At 45.3% G+C, this 22,555-nt stretch overlaps 1 protein-coding gene across 1 annotated transcript in view; it reads left to right on the top strand.

Annotated features, from left to right (window-relative positions):
- The window catches only part of slc8a3 (solute carrier family 8 member 3), a 129,875-nt gene that overhangs the window by 12,602 nt on the left and 94,718 nt on the right, over positions 1-22,555 (top strand). Inside the window, 1 exon segment of the mRNA XM_034111910.1 lies at positions 3,821-5,688. Within this exon segment, the coding sequence (XP_033967801.1) occupies positions 3,908-5,688 (1,781 nt within the window). The 5' untranslated portion in view covers positions 3,821-3,907.

Below are 22,555 nucleotides of genomic sequence, written 5' to 3'. Positions count from 1 at the left end.
CACTCCCCAGATATACATAGCAGGATGAGTGATTAAATAACTATCCCCCGAGCCTACAGGTGGAAGCTGGGGTGGTGGTGGGGCAGGCGAGCAGCAGCGACATGGAAGTAGCTGCAGCAATATCAGCAGCAAGCAATGTATGGAGAGACATCTGGCAGGTTAAATAGAGCGGCATATCAAGGACTCTGTTTGGTTGGTTGTAGAGTGGCAAGGGGCCTTATGTATGAATGCAGCATAGGTGCTCGAGTTGACTGCCTGAACTAGCTCGCAGGCTTCGCCCCATTTTTGGTCATATAAACTATAGGTAAGAAATGAATGAAAATGAAAATGGACATATATACATATACTCATATATTACATATTAGATATATTGGATATATTAACATGGGTTGTGGAAACAGTGTGCATTTATGTCTAGTAATAGTTTCACATTATTGACCCCTTGTTGTGCAGCCTGATGGCGACAGGCACAAAGGACTGTCCGAGGCGCTTGGTGCTGTGTCGTGGAGGGATGAGTCTGTGGCTGAAGTACGTACTCCTCGTCTTCACTAGCTCTGCATGGAGTGGGTGGGAGGGGTTCTCTAGGATACTGTCTAGCTTCCTTCCTTAATTGTATACTTGTTTTAATTGCATTGTTTGGTTGTTTCTCAGACAGTGTATCTTCTTTAACGGTGTTTATGGCAAATTCCTCGACACGTTTACATGCCCTTGTATTTTCTCGCGCATTTAATTATTTTATTGTGCTTATAAATAACCCATACTCCCAGGTACCACTGAGGAGATAGCCTTTAGTTTAGAATAAACCCTTTTTAAAGCAGCTCACATCTAATAAGTGTGATGAAGCTCTCGCTGCCTCCGGCCTCAGCTGTTTGCATCTAAAGGATCGTCTCTTTCATGATGTGCACACGATGCTTAGCTACAGCATTTATTCATTTTGACAACGTCTGCATTGTTAGCGCGATGCTGCTCTCTCTTGCAGAAGTGGTAAGGGTGCATTTAGAGCTCAGTGTGTAATGAATGTGGACGGGACATCTGTATCTTTGTTTCACTTCGCCTCCTGACGGTCTCCTGCCTCCCCTCTGCTCGGTGTATTTTTTCTGCCAATGCGACATTATGGACAGTGCTTAGTTTGGCAACATTTCACGCCTGCTGAGCGAGCGCTTTGCTCCAGAGTGTGTGTGACCCCCGAGATCTCACACACATCACACACACATCCACATTACTGGACACTCGTCGTCACATCTACAGTACACCAGAATCTCTCAAGTCCCTCAACAAGAATTTAAATCAAAAATAATTTACTTACGGATTAAAAAATGTATGTTAATCCCCAAATCTAATATTGACATCAATTGGTCAGTTAAAGGTGGGGTAGGTACATTTGAGAAACCGGCTCGAGATCGCTAGAATTTGAAAATACACACAACCGGAGAAAATCTGCCACTTCCTTATAGAGCCCCTCCTCCAACACACACGAACGCGCACATGACCAATGAGGGCACGAGTTAAGTTTGTGCCCCGATGGAAGGCTGACAGGCAGGTAGGCCATCCAATCGATTGGATGTACTTTTTACAGTATTACGGCTTCTACAGATGAATTTTTTAATGGATTTTTTGTCAAAGCACTTCAGATATTCATTGCTATCGGGATGTTAAGAGCATTCCATGGAATATAACAAAAAGTGTATCTCGAGCCGGTTTCTGAAACGTACCTACCCCACCTCCAATTTCAGTAAAATACCGAAAAACAGTCTTTCATGATCTCTGGTTAATCTTAAGAAATGTTAATATAGGGTTATAGTAGATTGTAATCAAATCTGTATATGCCATTCCTCTACTCTTTCTTTTTATTTTCTCATATTTTATTAATTATTTCAGCACCTGTATGTTACTTTGTTAAATGCTCACCTTGAGACTAGAAATTATTTTAATAAAATGTTTGTATTTCATATTTATTGGCATTTCTTTATCATAAAGTTTGTCTTTGACACAAAACTATGCAATGCATACCACTCGTGGAAGGGCTGTTGGTTTCCCTCTGCTTCAACTAACTTTGTTTTATTGCACCTGGACAAAAAAGTCCTTTGTTAACATTTTCCTTCTTCTAAAAATATACCGTGTATAGAAAACATATAATAACCAACCAAAATGAGTGGCATTTTTGGTTGTAATGCATCTATTGTAAAATCTCCATTAAAAAACAAAAAGGAAACTTTAATTCATTAAATAATTATGTTCAATTAGTTATTCATTTAGAAACTGTGGTAATTATTCACTGAGCAAAAGAGTCAAGTCAATGTAATGCAATTTTATTATTTTTATAAGATGTTAAAGTTGTGTGTCTCAATCGGTTTCAGATTATTTGATAGATTCATAGATACGGTGTTTGTTTAAACATTTCAGAAAAAGGACTTGTAGTTTTTGTAATTTGGCCTCTTAATTTCTTAAGAGCTCTTTTATGGCGCATTTCCACTGCAGCACGTAGCTTACCTGCTAAATCCGGCCCGTTTTTTGTTGCGTTTCCACTAGGGGTAGTTCCGGCTAACGGGTGATTTTTCACAGTTTTTCTGGCTCTCCAAAATCGTGATTCTTTCCGGGCCAACGACCGGGCTGAGTCGGGCTGAGCATGCTAAACTAGAGAGAGAATCACTGGCAGGGGGCTACAGCTACAACAAAATGAACATATTTTACCGTGATTTAATTGTAATACACGTTTCAAAATGATGCCGAAGTAACAACATACTGATACCGGTTAGTAAAAACCATGAATGAATGCTTTGACAAGTCTGCAGACAGACGGCAGAGAAACACCTTTTTAAATGTGTGTTTTCTGAATGGAGATTGGCTAAGCTAACGTTGTATATGCTCCGTCTACACTCACAACAACGGCCTACAGACATAAATAAACCAGCGACTGTATTCTCCATGACACAGGCAGTCTGTGGTTTGTACTTGTTTAACTTCTGTCTAGTTTCTGAACAGATATGAGGAGCTGTGAGCTCTGAGGGCTAACAGCTAACGGCTAATGTTGGTTTTGTGTTTCCCATTGAAGATTACGTCACGGCTCCGCCTACACTGCGTTACTATAGTTACTACCCCAGTTCCTAAACTGTAATGGAAACGCAGCATAAAGTGAGCCTGGCCTACCAAGGCCTAACTATACCGTACTAAGCCGTGCGAGGCCCTGCAGCGGAAAAGCGCCATTAGCGGTCTATTAATTCTTTCAAAACATGTAAAAGTGCTGATGTTCAGACCCGGTTATATAATTAATATATAATAAAATATCAAAACAGACAATAAGCCTTTGCAGCTCAATGTGAGAGTAATCTCTTTGTATTTTTTGATAAATATATATCTGTTAGAAAAATATCACTCGTCCCCGGCTTGAGCTTCAGCCTCAGGATCCATGTATCTGTGATCCTCTCCAGAATGGAAGTAGTAATCACATACAGAGCATCAGCTAGTTCCTGAGCAGTGTCCTTCACATGCTGATATCCAAGAGAGGGAGTCACACCGTCACAAGATGGAGGAATACCGGTTCGAAGCAGTAATGTTTAGTTTAGATTAGCTTAGACCCACATCAGAAATGATCATGCTTGTCATATGTCTATCTCCATAGAAGCAGAATCATCATGTTAATCGTTGTCACATAGTTATCAAATGCCGAAAACAGTCCTGATGCTCTTCTAGGTAACCATACATCCTGTCATGTTCACAGCTACGTAGGGCCTTTGTTATCATGTGCTACTCTGATATTGGAAGAGTACATTCAGTATTTTCCCAACAACATCCGTGTCATGTGTGTTGTCTCTGCTTTCAGGTGGTGGGTGGAGACGAAGCACAGCCCGGTGCTGGATCCCGGGGGGTCTGTCAGCCTGGTAAGGACCCTTGAGACGACGGAGGGTTTATGGAGGGTTCAGGATCAGTGAAACCGGGGTCGACAGCCTGCCTCTGGGTGTGGCTGCTCTCTGCTGCCGTCGCCTTCCTGTGCACGGAGGCTCGCACCACCCCAAGCCCCTTAATCACCCCCAGCAATGCCACCTGCTCGGGGAACTCCAAATGCAGAGCGGGGATCATCTTGCCCATCTGGTACCCCGAGGACCCCTCCATGGGGGACAAGATCGCCCGGGTCATTGTGTACTTCGTGGCCATGATCTACATGTTCCTCGGGGTGTCAATCATCTCTGATCGCTTCATGGCCGCCATCGAGGTCATCACTTCACAGGAGAGGGAACTGGTCATCAAGAAGCCCAACGGGGAAACGACCACCACCATGATCCGGGTGTGGAACGAAACCGTGTCCAACCTCACCCTCATGGCCTTAGGATCCTCGACCCCTGAGATCCTGCTCACGTTAATCGAGGTCTGTGGACACGGGTTTGTGTCTGGAGAACTCGGGCCGGCTACTATTGTGGGCAGTGCAGCCTTCAATATGTTCGTGATCATCGGCATCTGCGTGTCCGTGGTTCCCCAAGGAGAGGTGCGTAAGGTCAAACACCTGCGAGTGTTTTTCGTCACGGCGGGATGGAGCGTGTTCGCCTACATCTGGCTCTACATGATCCTGGCTGTGTTTTCCCCGAATGAAGTCCAGGTGTGGGAGGGTCTGCTCACGCTGGCCTTCTTCCCCATATGCGTTTTCCTGGCTTGGATAGCGGACAGAAGACTGCTTTTCTTCAAGTTCATGCACAAGAAGTACCGCCACGACAAACACCGGGGAGTCATCATCGAGACGGAGGGGGAGCGTTCGAAGGGCATCGAGATGGACGGCAAGATGGTGAACTCGCACTTCATGGACGGAAGCGCCGCCAGCAATCTCATCGGGTTGATCGAGAGCAAAGAGGTGGACGAATCCCGGCGAGACATGATCCGAATCCTGAAGGATCTGAAGCAGAAGTACCCGGAGAAAGAGCTGGATCAGCTGGTGGAGATGGCCAACTACTACGCCCTGTCGCACCAGCAGAAGAGCCGCGCCTTCTACCGCATCCAGGCCACCCGCATGATGACGGGCGCCGGAAACATCCTGAAGAAACACGTGACGGAGCAGGCCAAGAAGAGCGTCAGCATTCAGGAGATTCACGTGGAGGAACCGGAGGAATACGTGTCCAGGATCACCTTCGACCCCGCCGTCTACCAGTGCCTCGAGAACTGCGGCGCTGCGATATTAACCGTCACCAGAAGGGGCGGCGACATCAACAAGACGATCTACGTGGATTACAAGACGGAGGACGGATCGGCCAACGCTGGGGCCGACTACGAGTTCTCCGAGGGCACGGTGGTGTTCAAACCAGGCGAGATGTTCAGGGAGATCAACATCGGTATCATAGACGACGACATCTTCGAGGAGGACGAGCACTTTTTCGTGCGGCTGGGGAATCTGCGCGTCCTGGAGACGGAGGACGAGGTGCTGTCGCCCAACAGCCTCCCGTACCCGAAGGCCATGCTGGGATTCCCCGCCGTGGCCACCGTCACCATCTTGGACGACGACCACTCGGGCATCTTCACCTTCGAGAGCGGCTCGGTGCACATCAGCGAGAGCATCGGCATCATGGAGGTGAAGGTGCTGAGGACTTCCGGAGCGAGGGGCACGGTCATTGTGCCGTTTCGCACCGTGGAGGCGATCGCCAAGGGAGGAGGGGAGGACTTCGAGGACAACTACGGAGAGCTGGAGTTCAAAAACGACGAGACCTGGTAAGACTGCTTTTTTATTTATTATTTTGTGTCATGGTTGTGCAGCGTTGGGTTTTTATTCATGTGTTGTTCGTGGTTTATTATCGCTGAATTTTTAAATCTGAATTTGTCAACTTGTATTCATGTCTTTGCATCAACTATATACTACTAAACCCAAATGTTATTTTTTTTTAAATGACTTTTGGTACATGTAATGGCAGATTATATACATATTTGTCTAGTTATACATTTTTTGAATTCTGGCTGCTTCTATCCTCCATATTACACCTGAAGAAACGTTTTATATAAGATTTGACAGCTCCCTTCAAAGCTGTACATCCTTCCTCCTGACACGCGTCTCATTCAGCGTTTGCTTTTGTCACAACAACTTCATCTTCTCGCCTCTTGACATCATTTAATTTAGATCGTACTCCGGTTACCTTTTCATGTGCTGTTTGCACTCATCACTGAATACAAAACGCTTCTTTCTTGACACGCTGAGACGGCGTACCCTCTCATCTCTTTTACATCCCCGTGTTTTCCTGTCAAGAGAGTTTCGCTCAGGTGTGTGTGTGTGTGTGTGTGTGTGTGTGTGTGTGTGTGTGTGTGTGTGTGTGTGTGTGTGTGTGTGTGTGTGTGTGTGTGTGTGTGTGTGTGTGTGTGTGTGTGTGTGTGTGTGTGTGTGTGTGTGTGTGTGTGTGTGTGTGTGTGTGTGTGTGATCCTATGGGGGATTCAACTCTGGGATCCGTTACACGACTGTGGAAACAGGAAGTCCTTAAGTATCGCCTCTCTGATCCCTGCTGCTTCTCTGTGGTGTCTGGTTCCATTGAAGGAGAGCAGCATGGAAGAATAAGAGCAGTATGACAAAGAGAGACAGAATACTCCAACAGGCAAACTTTATTATGAGTATATGACAGTCTTTCAGGTTAAACTGTGTTCCAATCCATGACAAAAATAAAGGAAGGTATGGTTTTGGCAAAAAAGGGACATTGCAATATTTACTGAAGCTGTGTTCTTTTTGCAACCAAATCTTCGTTTTTTGCAATCTTTCTCCTTTTACTTGCAATTAGAATAATAATACTTTTTATTTCGAGGCGCCTTTCAGGACACCCAAGGTCGCCTGACAGTGCATTTAAAAGTTAAAACAGCTAAAACAAAAACGGAACACAATTGAATCGAACCGACGAGGCAATACAGCAGCATAAAAGCACAACACAGGCAAGACAAGAATTCTATGTTGGACTGTGTCGTAATGAAAGATGTTTTTACTGGGATATACTGTATCCTGCATGCGATGTGAAAAAAACAGTGCATTTTCACAAGATGACGAATATGGACCTGTTTTGGTCACATCGTTTTTTTGGACATCGTTCTTCTTGTGTCCAAAATACTTCCTGACTTTTCATTTCTTTTTGCAACCTTTTGGGTATTTGACATCTTTTATACGCTCATTTTCAGATCGTGTGTTGTCGACTATCGCTAGGGTGGAAGCTGGGGTGGAAGCTGGGGTGGAAGCTGGGGTGGACGCTGGGGTGGACGCTGGGGTGGAAGCTGGGGTGGAAGCTGGGGTGGAAGCTGGGGTGGAAGCTAGGGGTGGAAGCTGGGGTGGAAGCTGGGGTGGAAGCTGGGGTGGAAGCTGGGGTGGACGCTGGGGTGGAAGCTGGGGTGGAAGCTGGGGTGGAAGCTGGGGTGGAAGCTGGGGTGGAAGCTGGGGTGGACGCTGGGGTGGAAGCTGGGGTGGAAGCTGGGGTGGAAGCTGGGGTGGACGCTGGGGTGGAAGCTGGGGTGGAAGCTGGGGTGGAAGCTGGGGTGGAAGCTGGGGTGGAAGCTGGGGTGGAAGCTGGGGTGGACGCTGGGGTGGAAGCTGGGGTGGAAGCTGGGGTGGAAGCTAGGGTGGAAGCTGGGGTGGAAGCTGGGGTGGAAGCTGGGGTGGAAGCTGGGGTGGAAGCTGGGGTGGAAGCTGGGGTGGAAGCTGGGGTGGAAGCTGGGGTGGAAGCTGGGGTGGAAGCTGGGATGGAAGCTGGGGTGGAAGGTGGGGTGGAAGCTGGGGTGAAAGCTAGGGTGGAAGCTGGGGTGGAAGCTAGGGTGGAAGCTGGGGTGGAAGCTGGGGTGGAAGCTGGGGTGGACGCTGGGGTGGAAGCTGGGGTGGAAGCTGGGGTGGAAGCTGGGGTGGAAGCTGGGGTGGACGCTGGGGTGGAAGCTGGGGTGGAAGCTGGGTGGAAGCTGGGGTGGACGCTGGGGTGGAAGCTGGGGTGGAAGCTGGGGTGGAAGCTGGGGTGGAAGCTGGGGTGGAAGCTGGGGTGGAAGCTGCGATGGAAGCTGGGGTGGAAGGTGGGGTGGAAGCTGGGGGTGGAAGCTGGGGTGGAAGCTGGGGTGGAAGCTGGGGTGGAAGCTGGGGTGGAAGCTGGGGTGGAAGCTAGGGTGGAAGCTGGGGTGGAAGCTGGGGTGGAAGCTGGGGTGGAAGCTGGGGGTGGAAGCTGGGGTGGAAGCTAGGGTGGAAGCTGGGGTGGAAGCTGGGGTGGAAGCTGCGATGGAAGCTGGGGTGGAAGGTGGGGTGGAAGCTGGGGTGGAAGCTGGGGTGGACGCTGGGGTGGAAGCTGGGGTGGAAGCTGGGGTGGAAGCTGGGGTGGAAGCTGGGGTGGAAGCTGGGGTGGAAGCTGGGGTGGACGCTGGGGTGGAAGCTGGGGTGGAAGCTGGGGTGGAAGCTGGGGTGGAAGCTGGGGTGGAAGCTGGGGTGGACGCTGGGGTGGAAGCTGGGGTGGAAGCTGGGGTGGAAGCTGGGGTGGAAGCTGGGATGGAAGCTGGGGTGGAAGGTGGGGTGGAAGCTGGGGTGGAAGCTGGGGTGGAAGCTGGGGTGAAAGCTAGGGTGGAAGCTGGGGTGGAAGCTGGGGTGGAAGCTGGGGTGGAAGCTGGGGTGGAAGCTGGGGTGGACGCTGGGGTGGAAGCTGGGGTGGAAGCCGGGGTGGAAGCCGGGGTGGAAGCCGGGGTGGAAGCCGGGGTGGAAGCTGGGGTGGTGGTGGGGCAGCGAGTAGCAGCGACATAGAGGTAGCTGCAGCAAAGCAGCAGCAAGCAATGCATGGAGAGAGATCTGGCAGGTTCAATAGAGCGGCATATCAAGGGGACTCTGTTTGGTTGGTTGTAGAGTGGCGAGGGGCGTTAGGTATGAATGCAGCATAAGTGCTCGAGTTGACTGCCTGAACTAGCTCGCAGGCTTTGCCCCATTTATGGGAAAGAAACTCCTTTTGTATCGTGCAGCAAAAAGTAGAAGTGTTATGTTTGACATTGCCGTACTCCGATTATGATTAATGGTTCATGAACACATTGCAATTTTGATGCTGAAACGATATATTGTGCAGCCATGGAGATATATTTCCTTCTGGAGCCTTCAGTTTGATAGTAAGCACCCCAGAGCAGCAGATATGTTTATGTAAATGTATGCAGCCTTTTCATCCGTGCACAAAACCGCACTAGAACAGAGTGGGGCATATTTGGCAGCGTTGCCCTGACATACTGTACTGTAGTACAATCAGCATCACGGTCATGTATTGTATAACTTCCTTTTGTCCCGTGCGTGTAATCCAGGCCTCTGGGAGGAGAAGGATGCTGTGCAGCGCTCAGAAATATTGATTTTTTTATTTCACAGCTTGCATCTCACACGTTGGTCTGCAGGCGTTGAATCAAAGTGACATGCCTCTCTGACATCCTCCCCCTCCATAGATCAGGGCTTCTCAGGGCCTCGCAGGCTGGCTCTGGGCCCCGGGGTGCAGGACTCTGAGGGTCCAGAGTCAGGGTGATCAGGGGACTCCTGGGGCCCGCTGAGCTCCTGGGGATTGTGTTTGATTCATGTGAGAGGAGCTTCATGTGGAGAGGCTTTTATTCTCAGGCTCCATCGATCTGCTCGTTGTGCTCGATGTGTTGCTGTGCAGCACGACATGCTGAGAGCTGCAGAACAATCTGACTTTATGGTCGGATAATTATCGCTTCACAGCACATCCATGTAACGAAAAACCCGGCATATGATAAAATAAAACACGACCTTCGATTTGTGAACGAAAAACCTGGATTTGGGAAGAAAATTTATTATATTTGGTAAATATTTCATTCACAAATGTCTTCAGTATTTTTGGTCTTTTTCAATGACATTAACAATAAAAAAAGCCAACTTTAGAAATATTTCTGAAACCTAATTGCTGATTTCACTCATCCATCCATTCATCCATCCATCCATCCATCCATCCATTCATCCATCCATTCATCCATCTTCTCCCACTTATCCGTGGTCAGGTCGCGGGGGTAGCAGTTCCAGCAGAGAGCCCCAAACTTTCTTTTCCCTGGCGACATCAACCAGCCCTGACTGGGGGGTCCCAAGGCGCTCCCAGGCCAGCGAAGAGATATAATCCCTCCACCTGGTCCTAGGTCTACCCCTTGGTCTCTTCCCAGCTGGACGTGCCTGGAACACCTCCCTAGGGAGGCGCCCAGGTGGCATCCTAACGGAGCGTCCACACTACAGCTTCAAAAATAGCTTGGAGCTGGGCGTGTCTGGAGCTTGGGGATTTTATTCAAGCAACACGACCAACAACCAATCACATGAATCTCCTGCCCCCGACATACAAAGCAAAAACCCCCGGGGATTGTATGGGAGCAATATATATATATATATATATATATATATAAACTCCCCAAACAGGCGAAAACCTACCAGTTTCCCCCACTGTCTCTGCCACCTCCCTCCATGCCTGGTTCCTCCGGTTTGTATCCCGGTAGGTGAAGAGGGTCTGGTCATACAAAACCGGGTGATTTCTACGGCGATAGTTAGTTTCTCCTCCGACTTTTTTTGAAATATAGAAATGAACGGCGGGATATCTCTCCCAGCTTAGACGCGGTTTGATTGGCTACGGCTTCAGCTGTCAGATTTTCAGAAACGGGATTTGATTGGCTGACGCTGGCTACTCCGGCATCTCCGGCGTCAGAAGTTGAACATTGTTCAACTTCTGACGCCGGAGACGGCGGATACGGACCGCTCTGCTACCCACAATTCAGTTCGGCGAAAAAGCGAGGCAACGTGACTGGAGTTTTCGACGCTGTCGACGCTGTAGTGTAGACGGGCCGTAACTAGGTGCCCGAACCACCTCAACTGGCTCCTTTCGACGTGAAGGAGGAGCGGCTCAACTCCGAGTCCTTCCCTGATGACCGAACTTCTCACCTTATCCGAGAAAACCCATCTCGGCCGCTTGTATCCGCGATCTCGTTCTTTCGGTCATGACCCATCCTTCATGACCATAGGTGAGGGTAGGAACGAAGATGGCCCGGTAGACAGAGAGCTTTGCCTTCTGGCTCAGCTCTCTTTTCGTCACAACGGTGCGGTAAAGCGACTGCAGTGCCGCTGCTCCGATTCTCTGATTTCACACGTTCTTTTTTTTTTTTTTAACAATTAAAAAAAAAAAATCTATAGTTTCTTTTTATAGTAGTATTATTATATATTTTTCTCTGATTTCTGTTTATAATTCCCTCAGTTAAATTAAATTGTATGAACACGGCTGTGATCTTTATAAATTAACGTTGCATGATATTATTCAGTTAAAACAATGAGAATAGTTGATATGCACGAACACGAGGGAGCATTAATGAAAACATTTCCTCCCATCTTCAGAGACTTTTGCAGAAATGTTACAGAACTCCTGACAAATCTCCCGAAATGTCAATAATTAATCTGGGATGGAGATGAATTAGATTGCGTGAGGAGCAGAGGGAAAAACGCAAGATTCATGAGGACATTTCCATACACAAAACAAAAGGGAATGAATGTGTGGAATATTCAACAAAAGGCATAATTATGATGATTCTCGTGCTGCCTTCAAAGACCTCCTCAGGGCCGTTTTCAACGCTCGCGACATGAGATAACACAGAATACATTTGCTTTCATTGCATTCATATTCTGACTGAAATAGTGAGTGGGAAATGTTGTGTTTTATTAGCATAAACGTCGAAATAAGAGAAGCATTTCCTCTGGTAACGACTGGATGATGTCTCCCTTTCCAAAGAACCGGAGCTTTTTTGACGTCTTTAAGGACAATTAGAATCTTCAGTCTGTCTTTTCTCCTTCGTCCTGTTTTACGAGGCATTAACTTTGACACCCTTTGGGCACATTGTTATCACGATGATATGTATTATATTCCTGATCTTGAGCTCTGGAATACATCACTCCAAGTCCTATCCAGACCGTAGTTCTCAGCACGAGAGGAGGAAGGTAATAGTTTCTTGGTAGCAGATATGGCACCACCAGCTTTTAAAATGTGTGTAAATAGAGAGGCGAAGTCCCTCCCCTTCCGGAGGAGCTCCATGGGACCTTACTTCGGGAAAAGCAGAGCCATATAATAGAAGAGTTACGACAACGGAAGTCCAAAAACGGTTATCGTCACGTGGTTCATGTAGACGAGGATCGTTCCCGGGAAGTTCATGGCGGGCAATGTGAATGCATTGATAACAAGAGATAGAACTACGATTTTTGGTAATCATTAGTGAATAAAGGTTTTGATTTGCAATATTTATACAACAAATTGATATGTGTATGTATTCACATCAATATGTTTTAAAAAATAAAATAGAATTTGCTAATATTAAGTGATAATATTAGGATTAGTGTGAACAACTAGTTTACATGTTACTAACAGTGCCTGTTGCTGTTTATTTATAGCTTTGAATTCTTTCAAACCAATATTATCTTCTTAAACTTGTATGGTAGTCAGGAGGATCACTTTCTAATGTTTATTGATACATTTAGAGGGAGGGGATCTAAAGTAATGCTTTAAAATTCAGATTGGATTCATTTCTACCATTTTCTTAAATTCATGGTAGTTTCAGTAATCCCATGGTAACTGAGGACACAAGTTATCTAAATGACTAATGTCGTCTTTATGGTTTCAGAAAGGACAGGAGACCGACAGGTGACTATCAAAAGACTAGCAGCAGCAGCATGATGATGATGATGATGATGATGATGATGATGATGATGATGATGATGATGATGATGATGATGATGATGATGATGATGTTAAATGTGTTGTTTTAGGAACATCCATTGCAAATACATGGAGTTCAATAAACATTGAATAGCATATCATGCAGTTTGTCGGTGCCTTTTCCTCCGTGTTGTCCTGGTTTGCTGTGCTGCCTCCTAGTCGCCACCATGGTTTGCTGTGCTGCCTCCTAGTCTCCACCATGGTTTGCTGTGCTGCCTCCTAGTCGCCACCATGGTTTGCTGTGCTGCCTCCTAGTCGCCACCATGGTTTGCTGTGCTGCCTCCTAGTCTCCACCATGGTTTGCTGTGCTGCCTCCTAGTCGCCACCATGGTTTGCTGTGCTGCCTCCTAGTCGCCACCATGGTTTTCTGTGCTGCCTCCTAGTCTCCACCATGGTTTTCTGTGCTGCCTGGGGATGCTCTAATCGCTCAGAGAAAGGAGTACGAATGTACGGCTTCCCCACTGACACAGAGCAGAGGAAAAAATGGCTGGCTCAAGTCAGCAGGAGCAATTTCACGACCAACAGCAACAAAATATGTGATTTATATACAAACACTGCATTTGCACTTTTTCACAAAACGAAAACCACACCATTGGGAAAGCTTAATGTTTTGTTTAATACAAAAAAACAGGGAAAGGCTTGAAAAACACAGAGTTGAGACTCAGGGTGCAGGGTGAGGGTCTCAGTGCAGGTATTCAGGCTCCATTGAATCCCCCTCTGGTTCTTGTGCTGAGAGAGGGAGTAACAGACAGGAGAAAGGGTTATACACACCTATATAGCACCTATTGCCTTGGGGAGATAAGGTGTGGTCTCTGTTCCCAACTGAAGTTATGGAACTTTATTATTTGTGAGTTTAACAAAGTATGACAAATGGCATCAGTAACAGATGTGATATGAATTTCTATAAAGTTGTCTCACATTCTTGGTCATATTTTATATACAGTATGTAATGAGTATAACATGTCCAGTAAGTATAATACTGTGTATTCAACCACTATGGAATATGTATGTGGGCAGACAAACCTGAGTGGTTCTGTGTGTGAAGTAACCTCAAGTCACTCCGCAGGCACATGTTGATGCAGACCAGTTTGTCAAGAGAAAAAAGGGCAAGGCTGAGAGCAGAGGCTCTACCCACCATCTTCGTGCATCGCCCTGTGGTCAAAAAGAGAAGGGCCCCTGCACCACGATTCACCCGGGGCCTGTATCTACGAAGCCCATAGCTCATGGTCACAGCTGTAGGAGCCAATTAACTGTGGGTATAAAGGTAGGAACCTATGTGTGTTGGGGAGAGGTTCCGCCAGAAGGCCCATACAGTTTTTGAACACACACACAAGGAGCACACACACGGAGAACACACACGGAGAACACAAACACGGGATTACAAGCAAAGCAAAGGTATTGTGTAAACAGTAATATCGTGTGGTGAATATGGAAAGAAGCAAGTAAATGGAAACCAGTCAAATGGAAATAAATGGACTGTTTCAAACTGGAAACTTTGTTTCTGACCTTTATTCGGCAGAAAACTTGTGTGCGTCAATTACACACACCAAGCGGATCCTCAGAGGCTTAAAGCGTTGGCTTAGCCTCTACAACAGCTATAGTGTGAAAGGTGACACAGGTATAATAAGTATGAACTCTTTGTAACAAAAGTAATATTTCTTATTTTTAAGTGGTATAATATTTTAAATGTTCGAAAATGTACAGTGCCATGTCTTCTACTTACATTAGTCTCAAAGATTGAGGGAAGAAGGGAGGGATCACTGCCCTCCACCTGCCAGCACCCAGCCAGAGGCAGTAGGGCCTGGCTCATTTCGTGGCATCTGCAGGCAGTGGCAAGTCCTTCCGGCATATGCCACAGAGGCCGCTACTCTGTGGCAAGTACTTCCGGCATATGCCACAGAGGCCGCTACTCTGTGGTAGCTGTTGCAAGTACTTCCGGCATATGCCACAGAGGCCACAACTTGCCGAGGCATCTGCCGCTGCTCGACGGGAGTTGCCACAAGATGCCAGAGTAAGAGAACGTTTACGGTAGCTGCCACTCACCTTCCGTGGAAAATGCAGCTATTTAAACCCGTATTTATCGTGTAAAATGTCGCTGTTTAGGCATGACTTTATCGAACTGATCTGTACACAGGACTGATGATCTGTACACAGGGTTGGGTTGTAACGGAATACATGTAACGGCGTTACGTAATCAGAATACACAAACCAAGTAGCCTAACTGTATTCAGCTCGCGTTACATTTGATAAACAACTAATCCGAATACAGTTACTTTCGTAAACCTGAATTGAATACATTTTGGAATACTTATTGGAATTATTGGTGGAAAAGTTTCCTCACAAAATGTATCCTAATCATTACCGGCAGAACTGTGTGCACAGCGCAGCAGCATGTCTGTGAGGCCCCGCCCCCGCACGCAGATGAGAGAGAGATCTCTTTTTAAATATTGAAAGTTAGAAACGGAGATGGTTCGATAAAACATGCAAGATAACGTTTATGTAGCATTTCTTTATTGTCGAAATGATGACATTTCATAACTGGATCAAATCAAAGTGAATGGCCTGCTGCTGCTGAATGCATGGGGCAAATATAAGTCCTTTGCCTAATGGAAATATATCAAGGACCTCCTTCATACTAACCTTAGCATCTCACTAGCCGTCGCAACTGCAATCAGTTACAGCTGCCCTAAGTCTCTACCCAAGTCTAATAACACCAGTGTACAAGTTGCTGTGTCCATACAGATATGTATTTGTTAATTATTTGTCTTTACTAGTCATATACCTGGTTTATCGTAGCAAGCAGTGGAAACTCCCCTCAAGAAGCGACAATTGCCAAGGGCGTTGCAACCCTCACTCGCCAATATTTCATCATAAATATAGCACGTTTGTTTATTTTATCAAACCATGCTTCAAGTAAAATTGAATAGAAATGATGAAAATCTTTTTGAAAAATAGAGACCGCACATCAGTCCTGTGTACAGATCAGTTCGATAAAGTCATGCCTAAACAGCGACATTTTACACGATAAATACGGGTTTAAATAGCTGCATTTTCCACGGAAGGTGAGTGGCAGCTACCGTAAACGTTCTCTTACTCTGGCATCTTGTGGCAACTCCCGTTGAGCAGCGGCAGATGCCTTGGCAAGTTGTGGCATCTGTGGCATATGCCGGAAGGACTTGCCACAGCTACCACAGAGTAGCGGCCTCTGTGGCATATGCCGGAAGGACTTGCCACTGCCTGCAGATGCCACGAAATGCGCTTGCTGTCTCTCGCCAGAGGAGCGCAAACAACAAAAACAAGCAAGGTGTCCTGTCATGTATCTGGAAGTTTGGGTTGGCAAAATGGAGTAAGAGAGGGACTTGAAAAACCGTGGTGGCTCTCTACTCATGTTGTTACAGTTGTCTTGGTTACAGCTCTCAAGTTTTTTTGTGTTGCCATTTCCACATCTTTAGAAAATATGAAATAAAAAATTGAAGTGAAATCAACCTCTTCTCTGGAGAACAAACTTTGATTTCTCTGTCTTGTGAGTTTGCAGTTTTGCTCCTCCACCTGTAACATCACTGCCCCTCCACCTGCCATACAGTGGGTTACTAACAAGATTACTTATATAATACAGTGATAGAATACATGTTTAGTATGCTTACTTATATAAAACAGTAGTATTAAACTTACCTTGTGTTTTCACTCTCACTTAAGTCCCTTTCCCTTTGCCATCAATCCAAAATCAGCTGAGCTGCAACATTATACAGACGGGTAATAATCAACAGAATCACAAGGACACAATATGGCTCTGCTAAAAACTCTCACTCTTACACGCACCAAAGTTATATTTATCTAATATTTAACTCCCTCCACCCCCGCATACAATCCCGTTTAGAAGCCCCTCTTCTCTAATTCAACAACGTTGGACCAAATAGACATTAAGAGAATGGAATTTACAATTAAAAGGCTGTTCAATGTGTGTTGCTAACTTGCTTCGGTATGCTAGCTTAATCTGTTATCTGTAAACGTTCCCTAAATCTACTAATTTAGGGATAATCCACTGACATCCTTTAATACACATGTTCATTTGAATCAGATGTACTGATAATATCCGCAATATAAATCTTTAAACTTCTTCTTACCTTTAAAAGTCCGTCACGAACGGTCTATTATGCTGCAACTCCACAGCTCTGCTAGCCTTGGCGCTAACTTCCGGGGAACGATTGAGAGGCTCCACGATCCGCCATTGCTGTAAAAAAGTGGTCCATTGGAGTGAACGGAGATGTCGTAACTCTCAGTCTATATGGCGCTGGGGAAAAGTATGTATTGAAGTCAATGGAGAGAGAAAGATTATCTTTTGATCCCGTTTGAATTGTGCAACGATTTAAACATATGATGTTTGCTAATTTAAAAGATAATTTTGCAAGTCATAAAAAAAAAAAGTGTCGTAAAACTGTGAAGTAACACTTTTTTGTGTGTGAACCGCTCAATGAACTACATATCTGGTCTCGCATACGTCACCAACACCAAGACGGCCGTCATGTTGGCACATTTCACCTCTTTCTTTCAGAATGAAGCGGAAAGTATTAAAAGAGGTGAAAATCACGACAAGTCTGGGCGCGTTGAGAGCTGTACATACACACAAGGGGAGTTAGTCGGATCCTAAGAGCCAGCATGCGGGACCGGCTTTACAAGGTTTCGGTGAGTAACACGAGTGTAATGTGTTACGTTAATGTCAGCTAGCTAAATTCACCTACGCGACTCTGGGATTTGTAGTCTTTCTAGTTGCATATTTTTCATAGTCTTATATTTCAACCGATTTACGACAAACTGTGACTTTTTTGACATGGAAATTATTTTTTAAATTGACAAACATCATATGTGTAATTCGTGGCACAATTCAAACGGGATCGAAAGATAATCTTTCTCTCCCCATTGACTTGAATACATACTTTTTCAGAAATAAGGTCCCATGGCGCGGAAGTAAATGGGTGTGACTTCAGCACTCTATTGGTCAATTATCTACAATGACTCTCGGGTTAAAGTCTGGTTCCTAATAGTTGAGGTAAGGGAAAAGGCCACACTTAATAAAACGCCTTTTTGTGATCTTCAGTCAGTGGTTATAGCTTCAGAGTAGATGTGGAAGCAGGGATGCAAGTAAGAATTATCATTTCTCTATGTCTTGATTATTTGTCGGACTCATTCATTATTATTGTTTAAAACAACAGAATATCATAAAAAGCTCAATATGACGTGTTTTGAATAGCTTGTTTTGTCAGAGCAACAATCAAGCACCCATTAGCCTCCTTTCACTTAGCGGTGGTGACGTGAAGTCATGTGACCAGGCTCTAGTTCCTTTATAGCCCAACATTAGCCACCTTTCACTTAGCGGTGGTGACGTGAAGTCATGTGACCAGGCTCTAGTTCCTTTATAGCCCAACATTAGCCACCTGTAGCTTAGCGGTGGTGACGTGAAGTCATGTGACCGTGCTGTAGTTCCTTTATAGCCCAACATTAGCCACATGTAGCTTAGCAGTGGTGACGTGAAGTCATGTGACCAGGCTCTAGTTCCTTTATAGCCCAACATTAGCCACCTGTAGCTTAGCAGTGGTGACGTGAAGTCATGTGACCAGGCTCTAGTTCCTTTATAGCCCAACATTAGCCACCTGTAGCTTAGCGGTGGTGATGTGAAGTCATGGGACCGTGCTGTAGTTCCTTTATAGCCCAACAATAGCCACCTTTAGCTTAGCGGTGGTGACGTGAAGTCATGTGACCGTGCTGTAGTTCCTTTATAGCCCAACATTAGCCACATGTAGCTTAGCAGTGGTGACGTGAAGTCATGTGACCATGCTGTTGTTCCTTTATAGTCCAACATTAGCCACCTGTAGCTTAGCAGTGGTGACGTGAAGTCATGTGACCAGGCTCTAGTTCCTTTATAGCCCAACATTAGCCACCTGTAGCTTAGCGGTGGTGACGTGAAGTCATGTGACCAGGCTCTAGTTCCTTTATAGCCCAACATTAGCCACCTGTAGCTTAGCAGTGGTGACGTGAAGTCATGTGACCATGCTGTTGTTCCTTTATAACCCAATGTTAGCCGCCTTTAGCTTAGCGGTGGTGACGTGAAGTCATGTGACCAGGCTCTAGTTCCTTTATAGCCCAACATTAGCCATTTGTAGCTTAGCGGTGGTGACGTGAAGTCATGGAACCGTGCTCTAGTTCCTTTATAACCCAATGTTAGCCGCCTTTAGCTTAGCGGTGGTTACATAAAGTCATGGGACCGTGCTGTAGTTCCTTTATAGCCCAACGTTAGCCGCCTTTAGCTTAGCGAGGTGAAGTCACGTGACCGTGCTGTAGTTCCAAGCCTCACGTTGCTAACCACTGGTAAACAGTGCGTGAGCTTCTGAGATAGTCTTGGTCTAAAGGTTGCAGGTTCTCTTCCTCCTGCGACCCGGAGAGAGAGCAGCTACTGGAGGATCTCTGTCCTCAGAGACCTGGAAGATAACAGGCGGTCACGCCTGCGTGAGCATGACTCGGCTGCTTGTAAACCTGCATGTTTTTATAAATAGCATGAGGCAGGAGGAGGCTTAATGCTTAGGAGAATATCCCCTTTTCCCCTGATACCCCCACCCCCCTTCTACTCATATAACCCTTCTCATGTATATCTTTAAATGCACAGCTAACCCCTCTCATATACAGCAGATATTCCACTGAGCATTTTTTTATTATACATTTACGTTTTTATTTCCCCTGCAACTTACTTGCTCCAATATGCAATTTTTGAAGTACATTTACTCAAGTACTGGCCCTACTGACATAAGTATTCCTGCCCGCCCCATACTTTCTGTTTTCTCATTAACTGGAATATGTGTATTTTATGTCTTTTACGCATGCACGCGCGTGTGTGTGTGTGTGTGTGTGTGTGTGTGTGTGTGTGTGTGTGTGTGTGTGTGGTGCGTGTGTGTGCGTGCGTGTGTGGTGGTGTGTGTGTGTGTGTGTGTGTGTGTGTGTGTTTAAATCTGACTACAGATCATATATCCAGATCCCCAAACTATTCCAAGTTTCTCCACCTAATGGAGTTAGGGTGACGGTAACTGTTAAGATTGAATGTTTCACCAATACACATCTCACCGTTTTATAATCCAGTTTCATTCTGAAGTATACAATGTGACACAGGTCTTACTCACCGATTTATCGTGCAAACTTTAAATACGTTGCTGGTTAAGTGAGTTCTTTTCGTGCTCAGTTGACAAAATACTTTTACTCCACACGTTGCATTTGATGCACAGAGCAGCAGCTTTACGACTAGAAATCGATACAGCGAGAGGAGCTAAGGGTGCACGAGCTGCTTCTAACGAGCCGTTGTCTTATTTTTCCTGCCTGAACCAATAATAGAAAAGAGAGTGTCTTTATTCCCAAATGTAGATCAGAGTGTGTGACGGCGCTTGACGTCGGTCCAAAATAAAAACCGCTTCACCGAGCGTCCTGCAGGCAGAGGACTTCCAATGAGGATCCTGTCTCTGCTTGTTTCTGTATTCAATCAATCAATCAATGTTTATTTATATAGCCCAATATCACAAATGTTACATTTGTCTCAGTGGTCTTCACAGTGTGTACAGAATATCAGTATGACAATACAACACCCTCTGTCCTTAGACCCTCTGTCCTTAGACCCTCTGTCCTTAGACCCTCACATCGTACAAGGAAAAACTTCCAAAGAAAACCCAGTTTAAAGGGAAAAATGGGAGAAACCTCAGGGAGAGCAACAGAGGAGGGATCCCTCTCCCAGGACGGACAGACGTGCAATAGATGCCGTGTGTAAATTGAAAAGATAATACATTTGCAACATAGGTATTCCAAATGTTTGGAAATGAATGTGTGTATAATAGGAAGATGAATCCACGAGGATATCCATCCAGGACCTATGATCCAGGACCACAGCCACGACTCAAGATCCAGCGCTCGCGATCCAGGACACAGGACCGCAGGATCATCCATGACTCCGGATCCCAGCGTATATAGACACCAAAAAGAAAGACATTTGGGGAAGCTGGGTTAATCGGAACATGAGTGTACACGGGTATAGACAGAGAGAAGGAAGAAGTAAGATGTCCCCCGACAAACTAAGCCTATATCAGCAAAACTAGGGGCTGAATCTAATCAGCCCTAACTATAAGCTTTATCAAAAAGGAAGGTCTTAAGCGCACTCTTAAAAACGGATAGGGTGTCTGCCGCCCGAACACAAACTGGAAGCTGATTCCACAAATGTGGAGCTTGATAAGAAAAGGCTCTGGCTCCCATTGTACTTTTAAAGATTCTAGGAACAACCAACAACCCTGCATTCTTGGAACGCAATGCCCTAGTAGGACAGTAGGGTATAATGAGTTCTTTAAGGTAAGATGGCGCCTGCCCATTAGGGCTTTGTAGGCGAGAAGAAGAATTTTAAATTCTATCCTGTGTTCTATAGGGAGCCAGTGTAAGGCAGCCAGAACAGGAGTAATGTGGTCCCTTTTCCTAACTCTGGTTAGTACACGAGCCGCAGCATTTTGAATCAGCTGAAGCGACTTGATTGACTTCTTGGTACTCCCTGATAATAAAGAGTTACAATAATCCAGCCTAGAAGTAACAAATGCATGGACTAGTTTCTCTGCATCGTTTTGAGGCAAGATATGCCTGATTTTTGCAATGTTACGTAGATGGAAGTAGGCGGTCCTTGAAATTGATTTTATGTGGGCGTTAAAGGATAAATCCTGATCAAATATAACACCAAGATTCCTTACAGTCTCACTGGAGGCCAAATTAATGCCATCCATAGTTAGTATGTCTTTAGATAATTTGTTTCGTAGATTCTTCGGGCCAAGTACAATAACTTCAGTTTTGGTCGTGTTTAACATCAAAAAGTTTAAGGTCATCCACGTTTTTAAGTCCTTAAGGCAGTCTTGAATTTTATTTAGATGATTAATTTCATCAGGCTTGATTGATAAATATAGTTGAGTATCATCCGCATAACAATGAAAGTTTACAGAATGATTCCTTATAATATTGCCTAACGGAAGCATATATAATGTGAACAAAATAGGTCCGAGCACTGAGCCCTGTGGCACTCCATGGCTAACTTTGGTTTGCGTGGAAGATTCATCGTTAACACGTACAAACTGAGAGCGTTCAGATAGATAGGACCTAAACCAGCCTAAAGCAGTTCCCTGTATGCCAACTAAGTGCTCTAGCCTTTGCAATAGGATATCACGGTCGATAGTATCAAATGCAGCACGAAGATCGAGCAAAACAAGAATAGAGACAAGTCCCTTGTCTGAGGCTATTAGAATATCATTTGTGACTTTAACCAGAGCTGTCTCTGTGCTATGATGTGTTCTAAAGCCAGACTGAAAATCTTCAAATAAATCATTGTTTTTTAAGTAATCACACAACTGTTTTGCGACCGCTTTCTCAAGAATTTTTGAGAGGAACGGAAGATTAGAAATAGGTCTATAGTTGGCTAAAACCTCTGGATCGAGGTTGTGCTTTTTAAGAAGCGGTTTTATCACTGCTACTTTGAATGATTGTGGAACATAGCCTGATAATAAAGACATATTCATAATATTTAATAAAGAAGTGCTAATTAATGGAAAAACTTCCTTCAACAGCTTAGTTGGAATTGGGTCTAACATACACGTTGATGGTTTAGAAGAGAGAATCATTGAATGTAATTGTTCAAGGTTAATGGCTGAAAAGCATTCTAGTTTACTATCTAGTGTAATATTAGAACTTACGATTCCGGGAGCTGTTGATAACACTATACTGGTCGAAGGCAAGAGGTCATTAATTTTGTTTCTAAGAGTAACAATTTTATCGTTAAAAAAGCACATAAAATCATTACTACTGAGTGCTA

This window comes from Pseudochaenichthys georgianus, chromosome 22, assembly GCF_902827115.2.
Source record: "Pseudochaenichthys georgianus chromosome 22, fPseGeo1.2, whole genome shotgun sequence".
Lineage (NCBI taxonomy): Eukaryota > Metazoa > Chordata > Actinopteri > Perciformes > Channichthyidae > Pseudochaenichthys > Pseudochaenichthys georgianus.
The sequence above is the reverse complement of the archived record's forward strand: the minus strand, read 5'-3'. Positions and strand labels throughout refer to the sequence as shown.